This window comes from Symphalangus syndactylus, chromosome 9, assembly GCF_028878055.3.
Source record: "Symphalangus syndactylus isolate Jambi chromosome 9, NHGRI_mSymSyn1-v2.1_pri, whole genome shotgun sequence".
In the NCBI taxonomy this organism is placed as follows: Eukaryota; Metazoa; Chordata; class Mammalia; order Primates; family Hylobatidae; genus Symphalangus; species Symphalangus syndactylus.
Window position 1 is genome coordinate 29,643,727 of NC_072431.2, and position 19,525 is coordinate 29,663,251.

Consider the following 19,525-nt stretch of genomic DNA (forward strand, 5'->3'; position numbering starts at 1 on the left):
GCCAAAAGGTGGAAACAACCCAAATGTCCATTGACAGATGAACAAATAACTTGTGGTATAAACATACAATGGGAATATTATTTTGCCATTAAAAAGAATGAATACTGGCATGTGCTACAGCTTGTATGAATCTCAGAAACATTATTACAAGTGAATGTAGCCAGCCACAACAGGTCATGTATTGTGTGATTCCGTTTATTTGAAATATCCAGAGGTGGTGGTTGCAGATTTTGAATGTGCTAAATGTCACTGAATTGAATACTTTAAAATGGTTAATTGTATGTTATGTGAATTTTACCTCAATTTTTTAAATGGGTCATAAACTTATGTTTAGCATAATCCCCTTTTAATTTTAAAAAATGCAGATATTACATGAGAAAAAATGTGCTAGAGCATATTTCAAGACATTAAAGATGGTTATCAGTGAATGATGAGAAATTAGGTAATTTTCATTATTTTCTCTTTGCTCAAATTATTTAAAAATTACTTGCATATTAAATTTTTTAATGCCTATGAAAGAAAGACTATAGTTGTATTGACCAATAGATTTCTACAAGCATGGGGAAAATGCTTAATTTGTAGGGTTAATCAAGGATAAAATAAATTGCATTGTATGTACAATGTGATCCCAAGTATTTAAAACACACTGCTTATGGTAACAGTCAGTCTGTGGGAGACAGGTTAAAAAGTGATATTTTCCCTTCCTACTTTCCAAATTTTCTTAATAAACATATATTATGACTATAATCAGAAACAATTATTTTTAAAACGTCTACTATGGGGCAAGCTAGGTTCAAAAAACAGAAGTTTGATAAATGTAGTTGGCTTGCCATTGACAAGGAAGATGTTTACACTGGAATTCTATATTTTGAGATATACCATTCCTCATAGAAAAATTTCCTCACAGAAAATACAAAGGTGGAAACAAATCACAAGAATCAAATCACGTAGAAAGACTTAGTTGTTCTTTTAACAGAATTGGGCATGGGCTGTTTAGACACAACAATCTTTCACATCCATTATAATGATAGCATTAGTGTAGTTTGTTTAGTAAATGTTTACTGTGAGCCTGTTATGTGCTGAGCCTGCTACGTTAGAAGTGTGGCTCTCTGGACAGAAGACAGAATACTAAACAAGACAACTACTGATCTTTGGCTGCCTGGCATGCTTCCTCACTTCAGATGGTATCAGCAATTTAGCATCACAAATGTCCTTTAGAGAACCAGCCCTTTCTCATTCTTGGTTCTAGTGGCTTCAGTGGACTGACTCCAGCCTACCCAAAGTGGATTCAACTCCTAGCAATTCATTAATCTAGCCCAATAAAATGTCAAGTACAGGACTTTTATTGAAAGCATTCAGAAAAGAGGTGGACTCTCACACTAAACATTTGTAACTAAATAAGGGATGTTAGAAATTCCCTAGAAAGGAAGCTATGATAATAAATGGGTTGCTAGATGGGTCTAGTAGATGGTGGCCATGCTTTGTTACTGCCTTGTGTATTGCTCTACCATAGCCCTCCCCAAACTGTTCTCTGGCTCCTGGCATTTCTGTCTCTTCAACCAGATGTTCAGCTCTCTAAGTGAAGGAGACACATCTCCAACATGCATGGTTCTAGCACAAGAGAAGGGCTCAAACATATACCTGCTAAAGAAACTATCCTGACGGATTTAGCAGCATGGCCATGAGGCATTGGCGGTTCTATCACTGGGAACTCAGGTTTCTGGTGCTCCAGTACCTCTACTGGCTGATACCACATCTTACAGTTCACTTCATAGGCTTGGGTTCCTGCTCTGGGCTGAATAGGTGGTCCACTCTGAGTCATCAGCTGTGGGTGATGATGTGGTCACTGCATGATTCTCACACAAGCACCCAGAGGACGTCATCAGGCAGAGGCAGTGGGGGTGGGCAGCATTTACAGAAAATCTGTGAAGAGACACCACAAAACCAGAGGGGAACACGAAGTCACTGAGCCCGCTCCACCTCTTTCCTCTCCCAAGAGCTAAAAGAGAGCAAGGAGGAAACAACAGCAGCTCCAACCAGGGCAGCCTTCCTGAGAAGATGCAACCAATCCTGCTTCTGCTGGCCTTGCTCCTGCTGCCCAGAGCAGATGCAGGTGAGTGACCGTCTCCACCCTCGGGGGCCCAACTCCATCCCACAGGTCTCCTGCCCTTTCTCCACATTCCTGATCCATCTATCTACCAGGAATGTTCTGAACTCCAGTTCCCATTTTACCAAAGCCCCCCAAGTGTGATGCTGGATAAGCTATCAGCAGGAATGGCAGAGCAGCAGGCTGTTCTCGAGAAGAGCCAGTGGGTACTATCCCCTCCCCAGAGTCCACCTTTGTCACCTGGAGAGCGGGACTTTCCTAGAAGTAAAAGGCAGAGGATGGGAAACTAGAAAAGAGAAATATTAAATTATTCTAGAATAGGCCTGGCTTCTGTTTCTGGGATAAGACAGGTGCTTCTCTCACTGTCTACTTAGGAGAGAAACCCAGAGCTCAGCTGACAGCAGAATTGGTGCAATCACTGTCCTCAGAACACTGTTAATGTGTTTGCTCAGTCCCATTCTCCAACTCTGCTTTTCTTCCCTGGCTTTTGGTGGCTCCCCTCTTTCCAAGGATGAGGCACTATGGCAGGCCCCAACTTCCCTGCTTTCTAGAATTCCATCAGCACTGCTCTACCAGCCCTCATCCAGAGGCTAACTGGAGCCAGTCCGTCATGCAGCCATGAACGTTTATTGGGCACCCACTACATGTCAGGCTCTAGGAAACAGGATATGACTTACACCCTGGCCGTTAGAAAGCAGCACTATCCTAGACACCACAGGACTCAGAAGGGTCTTGGAAATTCACCTGAAACAAAGCAAAGTCAGGAGAGGAATGATCAGGAGCCTCTGGGATTTCACTGTCCCTAAGACAGATATGCTTGCCTTCAACTACATATGGAAGAAAGATTTACAGATCAAACTCTGCTGTTCTTCCCTTTTTCAGAGCAGGAAATTGAAGCCCCTTCCTCCAGGCCCCTCCCAACTCCAGGCTATCCCAGGCTCCCAAATGCCCAGGAGTTCTGGAGCCATCAAGCAGGTGCCCACCCAGCAGATTCCATGGGTGCACACAAGCAGACAGACTTTTCCTTCAGGGGAGATCATCGGGGGACATGAGGCCAAGCCCCACTCCCGCCCCTACATGGCTTATCTTATGATCTGGGATCAGAAGTCTCTGAAGAGGTGCGGGGGCTTCCTGATACGAGAGGACTTCGTGCTGACAGCTGCTCACTGTTGGGGAAGGTGAGGAGCAGAAAACAGCCCACACCCTCCTGGAAACACTCCACAGAGACCCCTGCCTTCTTCCCAAGGAGTTCCCTGGGCTCCTGGGAACACATATGCCAGGAGGGCTCCTTAGAGGGTGAGAAAAGGGCAGTTAAGTTTGTGGAGAGAGGGGAAGGTCGGTTCCAGAGGCGCTGCTGAAGTAAGAAACAGCAGAGTGACCAAGCCTGCCATATTTAGAATGGGGGGCATAGTTTGGCATAAGAATACAAACTGAAGTAATTCCACCTGTGTTTCTAGAGGGAACCGAACCCTGAGAAACCTGGTGCAATTACCAGAATTCCAATTCCTGGGGACCGACTGTCCCCTTAATTTCCCCTCAGCTGCAGCCCTGCCCCAGCTGTCACCTGCTCTTCACTGTCTCTGGGCTGTATACCCTGTGACTCCGCCCCCATCCTCACTCTGCTCTCTGTGCAGCTCCATAAATGTCACCTTGGGGGCCCACAATATCAAGGAACAGGAGCGGACCCAGCAGTTTATCCCTGTGAAAACAGCCATGCCCCACCCAGCCTACAATCCTGAGAACATCTCCAACGACATCATGCTACTACAGGTGAGGCACACTCCTGCCACTCTTGCTCTTCTTGAGCAAGAAGAAGTCCAGTGGGTTCCACTCCCACTGTGATGCAGGCCCTTCCCTCCTTTCCATCCTGGCCTCTTGGTTAGTTCCTATGCCTCAGAGGAGAGGGAAGATGGCATAGTCCCATCACTGTGTCAGGGCCCAGAAGTTCATTGGCTGACCTGGACTTTCTTGCCTCTTCCCCACCAGCTGGAGAGAAAGGCCAAGCGGACCACAGCTGTGCAGCCGCTCAGGCTACCTAGCAACAAGGCCCAGGTAAAGCCAGGGCAGGTGTGCAGTGTGGCCGGCTGGGGGCAGATGACCCCCAGGGGAGAATACTCACACACACTACAGGAGGTGAAGATGACAGTGCAGGAAGATCGAACGTGCAAATTCCACGAATCCCGCTTAGGCCATTATTACGACAGTACCATTGAGTTGTGCGTGGGGGACCCAGACATTAAAAAGGCTTCCTTTAAGGTGAGACTATGCACCTGCCTGGATTGGCTCTTGGGAGAAAGATGTTTGGGGAATATCTGAGACCTGGAGACCCAAGTAGTGGGGGACTCCTTCACCCACTAGACTGTGATATTTCTCTCTGGAAAGAGAAAAGGGGACTAGACAGAGCTGGGGAGAAATTAGGGCCTCTGCAAACTTACCAGGAGGCTTATGGTGGATGGTGCTCCTTTGGAAGGATGAATTTGCAACACTCCACCCACTCCAGGTCACAGATATTAGGAAACTGTGCCCACTGGGGGTGCAGTAATTACAACCAGGTGTGTCTTCAGAGGCTGGTACCCAACTTGGTTAATGGGCTGGTCCTCCGTGGTGGATGTCAGCCCTCCTTGCCCGCTTCTGGGTCCTTAAACAGCCAATGGTCCCACATACCTGCAATCTCAGGATCTGGGGGACATGACGGAGGCTGGCCCCTGGGATGAGGTGAAGCAGTAATAATGCCCAGGGCCAGAGCTTGGCAGCTGGGGGCCACCAACAGCCTGCCCTGCCCTCTGGTCTCCCACATATAGGCTATACAAGTTGGCCTTTTCTAAGAGGGGGCTTGAGGTGGAAGAGAGGGCAGGACCCAGAGGAGCATCAGCTCAGTTCTTCCACTCTCTATTCACAGGGGGACTCTGGAGGCCCTCTTGTGTGTAACAAGGTGGCCCAAGGCATTGTCTCCTATGGACAAAACAATGGCATGCCTCCACGAGTCTACACCAAAGTCTCAAGCTTTGTACACTGGATAAAGAAAACCATGAAACGCCACTAACTACAGGAAGCAAACTAAGCCCCCGCTGTGATGAAACACCTTCTCTGGAGCCAAGTCCTGATTTACACTGGGAGAGGTGCCAGCAACTGAATAAATACCTCTTAGCTGAGTGGAAAAGCTGGTTTCTTGTTTATTCATTGACCCTCATTCTCAGGCACCACGTCTGTGCTATGCAGGCCAATGACACAGTTTTGCTGTTTTCTGCTTTCTCCTCTCCCCTCACCCCTTGCCACCTCCCCAAACCCCCACACAAAGCTGATACTCAGCTCCTTCCTATCCACATGTTTCTCCAGGGCCTGCCCTTCTGCCAGGGCTGAAGCTGAGCACCATCAGGAGACAACATGGACCACTTTGGTCCTGGGGCTTAGCGTAAACTTCTTACCTCCTTCTCCAGTGTTACATGACAGAGAAAAAAGGGATAATACCATAGGACCTAACTCCTCATCCCGCACTGGGGGTCCTCATTCTCCCCTGGGCTTAGTTTCTCTACCCTCCTCTGAGCTCAAGGCTCAGCTCGTCCTCTAGCCTCTTGGCTGCCCCTTCTCTTCATCCCTGCTGAGTGTTCTCAGAATCCACCAACTCTTGTCCTCTCCAGACCACGCTGATCTGACCTGGCCCCTTCCTCATATCTACCCACCTAAGATACCCAGAGACCCATGTGGTTCCATAAGGGCCTTGCCACTGAGATGCCAGCTCATCTCATGCCCTGGCAGAGAGGGGCCTCAGAAAAACCAGGCCTGTGTGGCACTAGGTAAGACCCGTGGAGGACAAGGCTGGCAGGGTCTCTCTCCAACCCTTGGCTCCATCTCTCCCCTAGGTAGGGCCAGCTCAACCCCTCCCATCCAGCCCAGTGTCCTCCCATACACTCAAGGTTCACTGCCCACCTGGGCAGTCAGCAGGCTGAGCCCCTTTAAACCTGTTCCTCTTGGTCACTGCTGGCCTCTAGGCTAAGATTCCCTGCTAGCCACCTGGGCTACATCAGCCCTTTGAGTTCAAAAGGACTCTTTTCTGCAGAAGGACTGGAAAGTACAATCTTTTCTATCAATCAACAAACAAATACTCATTGAGCACTTACTATGTACCAGGCATAGACGATAGTAAGAAAACACAATAACAGACTCTATCATCTGAACCCAAGTGAAACTGACAATGTTGAGAATTTTCATCCAAATTGTTTCACTCCCTTTCTATCCTTCAGATTAGTTCACAAGACTGAGATGTATATGGAAATCCATGGGATTAAAGTATTTGTATCTTATTTTTATTTCTGGTTTTTCTGAGGCCCCTCTCTGCCAGGGCATGAGGTGGGCTGGCATCTCAGTGGCAAGGCCCTTATGGAACCACATGGGTCTCTGGGTATCCCAGGTTGGAAGATATGAGAAAGAGGCCAGATATTCATACAGTTTGTATAAATATTGTCATGTGCAACTCCAGAACAGCAATATATGGGATTTGAAAACAACTTTAATCATTTACTTTCTAGACATGAAGTTGTCAAACTGTTCAATGGAGCATCGTCTTCACCTAGGGGGAAGAGTAGCAGGGCAGGAAGAAGACAACTAAGGCAGGCTTATTTTCACTTGTTTAAAAAGTAGCAAGGATGAATGTCATTATAAAGATTCAAATTGTAGGAAAAACACCAATTTGATTGGACCACTCAGAAGCATAATCTCTGTCATTACACAAGCTCCTGACTGTACAGAACGAAACTAGAATCAGGAAGGCTCACGCAGGCTGGAAAAACGGAGCAATGCCTCGAATGTTTAGGCCACTTGATTACTGCTGCATTCATAGTTTCCAAAACTACCTGGACTTGTGAATGTTAGGAAGTTCTTGGCTTGGAGGCCACCGATGGAGTATATGACATTTTGCTGAATAAGAGTTGCCCTGTGTTAAGCTCACCCTGCTAAACACTCCCAGCAACCACCTCTCCAAGGTCTTGCCACTAATATGGAGTACTGCCTGGGAGGTGAACATAAGTACTAGCTCTAGGTTAATGCTTCCCTGTCCCAAATATACACAACTACACTCTTGCGGCGTGGAGGAAAATCTCCCTCTAGGATCATGTAACTCTCAAAGTTGTGCCCTTTCTCATCTCAGTGTGCACAAAGCATGCTGCAACACAATCCTTTTTGTTTTTTTTTTTTTTTTTTTTGAGACAGAGTTTCGCTCTTATTGGCCAGGCTGGAGTGCAGTGGTGCAATCTCAGTTCACTGCAACCTCTGCCCCCTGGGTTCAAGCGATTCTCCTGCCTCAGCCTCCTGAGTAGCTGGGATTACAGGTGTGCGCCATCACACCCGACTAATTTTTGTATTTTTAGTAGACACAGAGTTTTAACATGTTTGCCAGGCTGATCTTGAACTCCTGACCTCAAGTGATTCACCCACCTCGGCCTCCCAAAGTGCTGAGATTACAGGTGTGAGCCACCACACCCGGCCGCAACTCAATCTCTTAATAATCTTGGGCACTTTTATAAAATAAGTGGGTGTCACACAGTTTCTGATTTGGAGCTGGAAAAAAAACTCCCTGCACCTAAGACATACTAATGACTTGGCTCCTTCATTGGAAAAGGAAAACACAGGAGGCAAAACAAAATAATAGTATTTGTTAAAGTTGCCTGATCACATTCATAATCAGTTTAGGTATGATACTTACTTTGGGGAAATGGTTCTGTGGTTTAAAACAAAATTGAAAACCATTGTTGTAGGCCTTTATCCACTTCTGAGCAAGAAGAAAGAAACAAAGTTTCAGGAAAGGGTAGTGACTGACTGAAGATATCACAGAAGTTAGGACAGAGCCTGAACAGAGCCCATGCCCCCTGACGACCAGGCCAGAAAGTAGCTTTAAAAGTCTTCTAATGCTCACCCCAAGATGACTTTCTGGAATCTCCAGACAAGAATTAAGCTTATGCTCAGACGCCTCCCTGGAGAGAAAGACTTTGGTCTTCTCCAGCAGCTATTTAGTGAGAAGTATTCAAAGCACTTCCCTTTGGTAAGCTGAAATCTGTCCACAGGTGCATTTGGGTGGACTCAGAGGCAGGTAAGTACTTTAAACATGCTGACTCCTTCAAATCTCCTTGGTCTGTGGAAGTTTCCCCCCAACCCCTACCATAAGAAATAATCCTTCCCTTGCTTAAAATCTCTCTAGTGTCCCTACTGACTCTAGGAATGGAAATGCCTCAGCCCACTGAGATCCACTCCCACCATCCCTCTTTTCCTCCAGGGCCACAGGAAGAATCAGGTCCCAGCACAGCCAGGGAGAGAACTGCCAAGTGGACTCATGGAGAAGATAGACCCCAAAGAAAGCAAAATCTTGCTAATTTGTTTCTGGGAATATGTATTGGTGTGACTGCCTTCCCAGCCCACCACCATGCTTCTCCCAGTACCACTCTTTGTGAACTTACACAACTTACAGGGTTTACTTCTTATCTTGGTAACCCACACAACATTGCTTTTGACCAACTAACATATGTCACCATGACAGCAATGTGTTTATGTACCCTATCACTTAGAAGCAGCTGACCTGAGAGAATTGCAGAATAGTGTACTGAAGACTGAAAATAATGACAGCTGAGAAACAGCTACCTGCAAGATTGGGATGCTGTGCTACAGGATGTAGCATATGCTTTTTTTTATTTTTTTTATTGTTTTTATTTTTTTGAGATGGAGTCTCGCTCTGTCGCCCAGGCTGGAGTGCAGTGGCGCGATCTCGGCTCACTGCAAGCTCTGCCTCCCGGGTTCACACCATTCTCCTGCCTCAGCCTCTCCAAGTAGCTGGGACTACAGGCGCCCACCACCACGCCTAGCTAATTTTTTTTTTTTGTATTTTTAGTAGAGACGGGGTTTCACCATGTTAGCCAGGATGGTCTTGATCTCCTGACCCTGTGATCCACCCTCCTTGGCCTCCCAATGTGCTGGGAGGATGTAGCATATGCTTTTAAGCAATGATAAATATACAGTGTTGGTTCATTCATAGCTAGAATACATGGTTTTGCTTGCCCCTCTGATTAGGAGTTAACCCCCTAGTTATTAAACCTAATGAGCCACATTTAGAGTTTTTGTTTATGTCTCCATAATCTTGGGTTTTGCTGGTCTAAGGGTCTCAACTCCTGAGAAGGAAATCAACAGTCAGATAAGTAGGTTACTTTAGTAGCTGGGTGATTAATCCTGATTGCCATGGGAAGATGGGATTCACTGAGATACCTCTTAATATTTCCATGACCATTAGTGAAGGTCATTGGAAGACTACTGTAGCCCAATAAGATAAGACCACTAAGACCCTTTAAAAGGAACTTTTGAGGCACTACACCAGATAAAGAATCATACCAGATAGGCTTCTTGAGATAAAGTCCTCTACACAGCTTCTCAGTGATGGTATAACACCCACCCGCATAATGACGTCCCAGCCTCCTTGGCCAAGGGCCCTTCCAACCTCTACTCAGATACCTCCTTAGAGAGAGATCCTGAGGTCATCAGACTCGTGTGCCATGACAGCTGAGCTGAGATCTGCCTACCTGTGACCTTCACTATTTACAAGAGGAAATAGTGGAAAAGTTGCATTTGGATACAAGTGTGTACTGAGGGATCCCATTCTCCTTGATGTACTAATGTTTCTTTAAAAGTGATAATAATAGCTCCCATTCAGAATTTTTAAATAACACAACAAATGTAAAGTAACTAATGTGTCCTCTGGATCATGGTAAGTAGTGAATAAATTGAACTCCTTTACCTTCTCCCTTTGCTATTTTTTCCATACCAGGATTTACACATTTTTAAAAAACTCAATCTGCTATCAAATGACAGCTTTAAATTTACGTTTTAAAATTTGTTACTGTATATATTTATGGGGTATAAAGTGATGTTATGATATATATATACACAATGTACAGTGATTAAATCAAGCCAATTAACATTTCATCACCTCAAACACTTAACATTTTTTGTAGTGAGAACATTTGAAATTTACTTTTAGCAATTTCAAGACATACATTATTATTATTAACTATAGTCACCATGATGTACAATAGATCTTTAAAAACTTATTCTTCCTGCCTAACTGAAACTTTGTACTCTTTGACTAACATCTTTTCATTCCCCCACTTCCCAGCCTCTGGTAATCACCATTACACACTCTGCTTCTATGAATTCAATTGCTTTAGACACCACATAATAAATGAGATCATGCAGCATTTGGCTTTCTGTGCCTGGCATATCTTGCTTAGCATGGTGTCTTACAGGTTCATCCACGTTGTGGCAAATAACAGAATCTCATTCTTTGTTAAGGCTGAATACTATTCCATTGGGTATATATATATATATATATATATATATACCACATTTTCCTTATCCATTCATCCACTGAGGGATACTTAGGTTGCTGATTCCATATATTCCATATATTAGGTTACAATATTCCATTGTAAATAGTGCCACAATGAACATGAGAGTGCAACTATCTCTTTGATGTACTGATTTCGAATCCTTCGGGTAGATCTCAGAAGTGAGATTGCAGGACCATATAAATCTGCTTTTAGTCTTTTGAGGAGCTCCATACAGCTTTCCATATGGCCATACTAATTACATTCTCATCAACAGTGTACAATGGTTTCCTTTTCTCCACATCCTCACCAACATTTATTATTTGTTGTCTTTTTGATAATAGCCATTCTGACAGGTGTGTAGTGATAGCTCATTGTAGTTTTAATTTGCATTTTTTTGATGATTAGTAATGTTGAGAATTTTTTCATATATCTCTTGGCCAGTCGCATGTCTTCTTTGGAAAAATGTCTGTTCAGTTCCTTTGCCCATTTTTTAATTGGGATTTTTTGTTTCTTGCTATTGAGTTGTTTGAATTCCTTATATATTTTGGATACAAATCCCTAATTAGATTTAAGGCTCACAAATACTTTCTCCAAACAAAGCCTCCAGCTTTATTTTTTTACTCAAGAGTGCCTTGGCTATTAGAATTTTTTTACATATGTGGCTGTCCTTGGGCAACCTCCATGAGGTGGCAGTCACAAAGCCATGACTCCGTGTATGTGCTGCTAGAAAATTCTTGAGGGTTGGTTCCTAACAGACTCACAGGGTTGCAATGCCATATTAAATTTACACAAACTATTCATTTTTAAACTTTCAGACTCAAAAAATTTCATCAACACATCAAGGTCAGAGCCATAAGTTAGGCTGGACTTACATGAGCCAAGATTAGAAAATTATGTGTAGAACCAAATCACCATATTTTTGGTGAGAAACCGTTGTCATAGGCCTAAATTTCTCAAGTTCTTTATATGATTACCTAAGCATCTGTGAAGGCTCCTGTCACCCCACTTGAGCTTGGATACCACGTACTAGATCACCCCCTTGCATGAATGTCTTCCTCACCACAAGTGGCTTCCACTCCCACTGCTAGGCTGTCCTCCCACAGGAAGGGCCTCCTCACCTTACATGTATTCTGACATCCCAAGCCCACTGAAGCTGCTTAGTGCAGGGCGTCCAAGCCCATGTGGGGTGAGGAGTGTGACCACATTGGAAGAAGGCCTGGTGTGGGTGTTTTCCCCACCTCACACAGATCTAGGCGCCCCACTCTAGATGGCTGTGGCTACCCACCCTGCCAAGGTCACTGTTGACAGTGTGCTTTGTTTCTTTCACAAAGGTTTTGTTGCTTTTTAAAAGAACTGGAATCAAGATATTTAGAACCAACAAGATTTTCAAGGCCGTGACCCTTCTTTTTTCTTCCATTATGGGGGAATAACCAGCAAAATTTGTTAAGCAAACAGTACAGTAGTCCTCCCCTATCTGCCAGGAATAAGAATTAAGACCCTCAGTGGATGCGAGAAACCACAGGCAGTACTGAAACCTATATACTCTATACTATGCTTTCTCCTATATACACATACCTGTGATTAATTTATAAATTAGGCATAGTAAGAGACTAACAATAATAACTAATAATAAAGTAGAATGGAGATGTGGCAAGATGGCAGAATAGGAACAGCTCTGGTCTTCAGTTCCCAGCGAGACCAACGCAGAAAGCAGGTGATTTCTGCATTTCCAACTGAGGTATCCTGTTCATCTCATTGGGACTTGTTAGGCATAGGTGCAGCCCATGAAGGGTGAGCAGAAGTCGGGTGGGGTGTTGCCTCACCCAGAAAGTGCAAGGAGTGGGGGGCCTCCCTTTCCCAGCCAAGGGAAGCGGTGAGAGACTGTGCTATCCAGTCCAGATACTACACTTTCCCCATGGTTTTTGTAATCTGCAGATCAGGAGATTCCCTTGTGTGCCTACACAACCAGGGCCCTGGGTTTCAAGCACAAAACTGGGCAGCTGTTTGGGCAGACACCAAGCTAGCTGCAGGAGTTTTTTGTTTCTGTTTTTGTTTTTATACCCCAGTGGCACCTGGAACCCCAGTGAGACAGAACGGTTCACTCCCCTGGAAAGGGGGCTGAAGCCAGGGAGCCAAGTGGTCATGCTCAGTGGGTGCCACTCCCACAGAGCCCAGCAAGCTAAGAACCACTGGCTTGAAATTCTCACTGCCAGCACAGCAGTCTGAAATCGACCTGGGAAGATCAAGCTTAGTGGAGTAAGGGGTGTCCACCATTACTGAGGTTTGAGTAGGCGGTTTTCTCCTGACAGTGCTTAGGAGGTCAGAAAGGTTGGACTGGGCAGAACTCACCACAGTTTGGCAAAGTGGCTGTGGCCAGACTGCCACTCTAGATTCCTCTTCACTGGGCAGGGCATCTCTGTAAGAAAGGCAGCAGCCCCAGTCAAGGGCTTATAGATAAAGCTCCCATCTCCCTGGGACAGAGGAACTAGGGGAAGGGGTGGCTGTGGGCACAGCCTCAGTGGACTTAAACGTTCCTGCCTGCTGGTTCTGAAGAGAGCAGTGGATCCTGACAAAGAGGGTTCTCTCAGCACAGCACTTGAGCTCTGCTAAGGGACAGACTGCCTTCTCAAGTGAGTCCCTGATCCACATGCTTCCTGACTGGGAGAGATCTCCCAACAGGAGTTGACAGATACCTCATACAGGAGAGCTCCAGCTGACATCAGGCCGATGCTTCCAGAGGAAGGACCAGGAAGCAATCTTTGCTATCCTGCAGCCTCTGCTGGTGATACCCAGGTAAATAGGGTAAATAGGTAAATAGGGTCTGGAGTGGACCTCCAGCAAACTGCAGCAGATCTGCAGAGAGAGGCCTGACTGTGAGAAGAAAAGCTAACAAACAGCAATAACATCAACATCAACAAAAAGGACCCCTACACACATACAAAAAAAAATCCCATCCAAAGTAAATCCACGAAGATGAGGAAAAGGCAGTGCAAAAACGCTAAAAATTCCAAAACCAGAATGCCTCTTCTCCTCCAAATGATCACAATTCCTCTCCAGCAAGGGTACAAAACTGGACAGAGAATGAGTTTGACAAATTGACAAAAGTAGGCTTCAGAAGGTGGGTAATAACAAATTCCTCTGAGCTAAAGGATCATGTTCTAACCCAATGCAAGGAAACTAAGAAACTTGAAAAAAGATCAGACTAATTGCTAACTAGAATAACCAGTTTAGAGAAGAACATAAAGGACCTGATGGAGCTGAAAAATACACCATGAGAACTTCGTGACGCTAACACAAGTATCAATAGCAGAATCGATCAAGCAGAAGAAAGGATATGAGAGGCAAACAAATTCAAAAGCTAACAAAAGACAAGAAAGAACTAAGATCAGAGCAAAACTAAAGGAGATAGAGACATGAAAAACCCTTCAAAAAATAAATGAATCCAGGGGCTGGTTTTTTGAAAAGATCAACAAAATAGACCACTAGCCAGATTAATAAAAGAGAAAAGAGAGAAGAATCAAATCGACACAACAAAAAAATGATAAAGGGGATATCACCACTGATCCCATATAAACACAAGCTACCATCAGATAATACTATAAACACTTCTATGCAAATAAACTAGAAAATCTAGTAGAAATGGTTAAATTCCTGGACACATACATCCTCCCAAGACTAAACTAGGAAGAAGTCGAATCCCTGAATAGGCCAATAACAAATTCTGAAATTGAGGCAGTAATTAATAGCCTACCAACCAAAAAAGCTCAGAACCAGACGGATTCACAGCTGATTTCTACCAGAGGTACAAAGAGGAGCTGGTACCATTCCTTCTGAAACTATTCCAATCAGTAGAAAAAGAGGGACTCCTCCCTAACTCATTTTATGAAGCCAGCATCATCCTGATTCCAAAACCTGACAGAGACATAACAAAAAAAAAATTTCAGACCAATACCACGATGAACATAGATGCAAAAGTCCTCAATAAAATACTGGCAAACCGAATCCAGCAGCACATCAAAAAGCTTATCCATCACAATCAAGTCAGCTTCATTCCTGGGATGCAAGGCTGGTTCAATATATGTAAATCAATAAACATAATTCATCATGTAAACAGAACCAATGACAAAAACCACATGATTATCTCAATAGATGCAGAAAAGGCCTTCGATAAAATTCAACACCACTTCATGCTAAAATCTCTCAATGAACTAGTTATTGATGAAATATATCTCAAAATAATAAGAGCTATTTATAACAAACCTGTAGCCAATATCATACTGAATGGGCAAAAGCTGGAAGCATTCCCTTTGAAAACTGGCACAAGACAAAGATGTCCTCTCTCACCACTCCTATTCAACACAGTATTGGAAGTTCTAGCCAGGGCAATCAGGCAAGATAAAGAAATAAAGCATATTCAAATATGAAGAAAGGAAGTCAAATTGTCTGTTTGCAGATGACATGATTGTATATTTAGAAAACCCCATCATCTCAGCCCAAAAACTCCTTAAGCTGATAGACAACTTTAGCAAAGTTTCAGGATACAAAATAAATGTGCAAAAATCACAAGCATTCCTGTACACCAACAGTAGTCAAGCCAAGAGTCAAATCATGAGTGAACTCCTATTCACAATTGCTACAAAGAAGATAAAATACCTAGGAATACAACTTACAAAGGACGTGAAGGATCTCTTCAAGGAGAACTACAAACCACTGCTCAAGGAAATAAGAGAGGACACAAACAAATGGAATAAAATTCCATGCTCATGGATAGGAAAAATCAATATCATGAAAATGGCCATAGTGTCCAAAGTAATTTATAGATTCAATGCTATTCCCATCAAGCTACCAACAAGACACCAGGAAAGTCAATGGTAGACTTTCCTCACAGAATTGGAAAAAACTACTTTAAATTTCATATAGAACCAAAGCAGAGCCCATATAGCCAAGACAATCCTAAGCAAAAAGAACAAAGCTGGAGGCATCATGCTACCTGACTTCAAACTATACTACAAGGCTACAGTAGCCAAAACAGCATGGTACTGGTACCAAAACAGATACATAGACTAATGGAACAGAACAGAGGCCTCAGAAATAACACCACACCTCTACAACCATCTAACAAACCTGACAAAAACAAGAAATGGGGGAAGGATCCCCTATTTAATAAATAGTGCTAGGAAAACTGGCTAGTCATATGCAGAAAACTGAAACTGGACCTCTTCCTTACACCTTATACAAAAATTAATTCAAGATGGATTAAAGACGTAAACATAAAACCTAAAAGCATGAAAACCCTAGAAGAAAACCTAGGCAATACCATTCAGGACATAGGCATGGGCAAAGACTTTATGACTAAAACACCAAAAGCAATGGCAATAAAAGCCAAAATTGACAAATTGGATCTAATTAAACTAAAGAGCTTCTGCACAGCAAAAGAAACTATCATCAGAGTGAACAGACAACCTACAGAATGGGAGAAAAATTTTGCAATCCATCCATCTGACAAAGGGCTAATATCCAGAATCTACACAGAACTTAAACAAATTTACAAGAAAAAAACAAACAACCCCATCAAAAATGAGCAAAGGATATGAACAGACACTTCCCAAAAGAAGACATTTATGCAGCCAACGAACATGTGAAAAAAAGACTCATCATCACTGGTCATTAGAGAAATGCAAATCAAAACCACAATCAGATACCATCTCACACCAGTTAGAATGGCAATCATTAAAAAGTCAGGAAACAACAGATGCTGACGAGGATGAGGAGAAATAGGAATGCTTTTACACTGTTGGTGGGAGTGTAAATTAGGTCAACCATTGTGGAAGACAGTGTGGTGACTCCTCAAGGATCTAGAACAAGAAATAACATTTGACGCAGCAATCCCATTACTGGGTATAGACCCAAAGGATTAGAAATCATTCTACTATAAAGATACATGCACACGTATGTTTATTGCAGCACTATTTACAATAGTGAAGACTTGGAACCAACCCAAATGTCCATCAATGATAGCCTGGATAAAGAAAATGGGGCACATATACACCATGGAATACTATGCAACCACAAAAAAGAACGAGTTCATGTCCTTTGCAGGGACATGGATGAAGCAGGAAACCATCATTCTCAGCAAACTAACACAGAAACAGAAAACCAAACACCACATGTTCTCACTCGTAAGTGGGAGTTAAACAATGAGAACACATGGACACAAGGAGGGGAACATTACACACTGGTACCTATCGGGGGGTGGGGGGCAAGAGGAGAGAGAACATTAGGACAAACACCTAATATATGCAGGGCTTAAAACCTAGATGATGGGTTGATAGGTGCAGCAAACCACCACGGCACATGTATACCTGTGCAACAAACCTGCACGTTCAGCACATGTATCCCAGAACTTAAAGTAGAATAAAAAAAACTAGAACAATTATAACAATATATTCTAATAAACGTTATGTAAATCTGGTTTCTCTCTTAAAATATCTTACTGTTTTCAGCGCACTGTTGACCATGGGTAACCAAAACTGCAGAAATTGAAACTGCAGATAAAGGAAGACTATTGTACAAGGATATCAGAAATGTGTCCTAGACACAAATGTGAGGATACTATTTGGCTCCTTGGCATCAGTTTTTACTTCATATGGAATTAGTAATTCACTAAAGAGATTGTCTTTCTGGAAAACAAACCCTCCTTCCATTCGTAGTACACAAAGTTTAGATAAAGCAGACCTCAGTCTATCCAAAAGCTATGCCCAAGGCTTATACCAATCATAGTAGCTTCAACTCTTCTCTAACAAATCCTTCATGCACCTAAAGCAATGTGGCAGATTGTACTTTCTGTAATGACTGCTACTGCACATCTACCATTCCACCAGCTCTCCTCACATGACTTCAACACTCCTCTCACTGAGAGGCAAAGTCTATGTCCCTTTCTTTTAAATCTGGGTGGGGGATTTAGACTGCTCCAAACAATGGAATGTTGTAGAATGGATACCATATGACTTCAACCTCTAGGTAACAAAAAGGACACAGCTTCTGCCTGGCTCACTTTTTGGAAGGATGATCACTCTGGGAAACCCAGCCACCAAGTGGTGAGAAACCATCCCATGCAGTGAAGCAACATAGGGAGGCCGTCACGGAGAAGATATGAAGCTCCCAGCATCTACTGCTGAACCTGTGAGTGAGTGAACCTTCAAATGATTCCAGCCTCCAGGCTTCAAGTCGCCCCTGCTGACATGGAGGGGAGCAGTGACAAGCTATCGACACCAACCCTGATCCAAATTGCAGGCTTGTGGGCAAGGTAAATATTGTTATTGTTTTAAATGACTAAAATCTTTAGTGCTGAAGCACACCTTCTTCTGCATTTCTCCACACCATTCCTTCCATTCCTCTAAGCATGGCCTTCACCGTCCTTATCTAATCACTAGTGTTTTTCTGTCCTCCACCAGAGCCAAGGAATCTCATCTCCAATATCTGTGAGTCTCACACAGAAAAGGACCCCATAAGAGCTGTAGAAAAATCTTTGACCCTCTTTTTTTCCAGATTCTGTGGAATTTAGTGGTGTAGTTGTTAATATCAGATGCTCTGGAATCAAGCTATGATGCTCAAACCTGGCTACTCCCTCCTCACAGTGTGAGATTGAGCAAGTTACTTAACTTCTCTTGATCACACTTTTTCATTTAAAAATAGAGATAGTATCAATACCTACCTTACATAATTTCTGGGATAATTCTATGATAGGAAGAACATAAAGTACTTAAAAACATAAGAACTCAGTAAATTCTAGTTGTTGTTATGATATAGAGTATTTTCTCATTTATTCAGCAAACTAGCCATGTACTCTTTCTAAGGTACATTTTAAGTTTTTTTCTTGCACTTGTCACTGTGTTTCATTTCAATCAACTTTAACATAATCAAGTCACAGATTTTTTGGCCATTATTTTATCTTCGGTTGCTTATTGATTGTATAGTTAGGCAGGCCAGTTAGAAATGTGATAAGCTCTGATATCCTCTAGCTTACAGGCACCAGCTCTCCTCAAAATATTAGAGAAAATGTATCCCAGCTCACATGTTTTGCACATCTGTGTTCTTCTGACCCCATGACCCAGCCCTGACTGCCATTAGACCCCCTGATCTGACCCCAAATGACAAACTATATACATAATCTCTCCCTGGCACCTATACTCAGCATGTGGAGTGAGCCAGCTTAACCAGTATCATCTAGCACATCACACACAGCTCCTGGGGCCCCAGACCGGTTACCTCAGGATGTTTTTTCCATCAGCCAGCCACTAGGTGAGTGGACCAGAAACAAAACCACTAAAGCCAAGGTGGCTGTACAAATTCTGAATCAGATGAGTGAGGAAACATCACTAACACAACAAACACATAATAAGTACTGTCAATAATAGAACTTGTAAATTTAAAAAAGAAATAGAAAAGAAACATAAAACATGACTTGTTTTTAACTTTCCTTCAGAGCCAATGAGTCAAGTCTTCTTCCATCATCAGAGGAGGTGAAGATGCAGAAGAGAGCGGCCACACTTGAAAGAGTGAATGAGAGTGGCAGGAGCCCCAGGGGAGGGACCTTGCCTCTTCAGAAGACTGAAGCAGTGACAAGTGAAAAGAAGAAACCTTAGTAAACTGATTAAAGAGAGTTCACCTCCTCCATGAGACACAGGCCAGACCTGGATAATAAGGATGGTCATCGATAGCCCTGGAAATAGATGTTATTTTCCTTGCATCACATCACTTTGGCTCACTGTGCCTTGGGCTTCCCCTCAAGTGCCCAGGCACCCAAGCACCTCTGAGCTTTTCTCTCAGGATGTTCTCTGGAGCTATAAAAATTGCTCTGTCCAAGAGCAGTCTTAGCCCTCAAGTGAGAAAGAATTAATGCTCCTAGAGACAACATTCAACCACCTGGGAATGGGAATTGTCAGGCAAATGACCCAGCCTCCTGAATTTTGGAAAGACAATGCTGACATCCATTCTTTATGGATTCTCAAAGAGTCCCCAGCAGGATTCAGCTCCAGATGCCCACAGCAATAGG

General features: G+C 43.4%; 1 protein-coding gene across 3 annotated transcripts; it reads left to right on the forward strand.

Moving 5' to 3' along the window:
- The first annotated feature begins 1,888 nt into the window (after window positions 1–1,888).
- Window positions 1,889–5,267, forward strand: LOC129489283 (granzyme B). Of its 3 annotated transcripts, none has more exons than XM_055291630.2 (5): window positions 1,889–2,113; window positions 3,138–3,285; window positions 3,742–3,877; window positions 4,094–4,363; window positions 5,007–5,267. In XM_055291630.2, exons 1-5 carry the CDS (start codon window positions 2,059–2,061, stop codon window positions 5,148–5,150), a joined length of 753 nt encoding a protein of 250 aa, XP_055147605.1. In that variant the 5' UTR covers window positions 1,889–2,058; the 3' UTR covers window positions 5,151–5,267. The 3 variants fall into 3 exon arrangements, with proteins under 3 accessions (XP_055147605.1, XP_063465376.1, XP_055147606.1); XM_063609306.1 differs by having other exon boundaries at window positions 1,939–2,113; window positions 4,094–4,159; XM_055291631.2 differs by lacking the exon at window positions 4,094–4,363 and having other exon boundaries at window positions 1,940–2,113.
- Window positions 5,268–19,525: the final 14,258 nt, after the last annotated feature.

Coding starts and splice junctions, on each gene's coding strand:
- LOC129489283 (XM_055291630.2), top strand. CDS start 2,059: ATGCAACCAATCCTGCTTCTGCTGGCCTTGCTCCTGCTGCCCAGAGCA. Junction 2,114..3,137: donor GCTGCCCAGAGCAGATGCAG/GTGAGTGACCGT, acceptor CTTTTCCTTCAG/GGGAGATCATCGGGGGACAT. Junction 4,364..5,006: donor TTAAAAAGGCTTCCTTTAAG/GTGAGACTATGC, acceptor CTCTATTCACAG/GGGGACTCTGGAGGCCCTCT.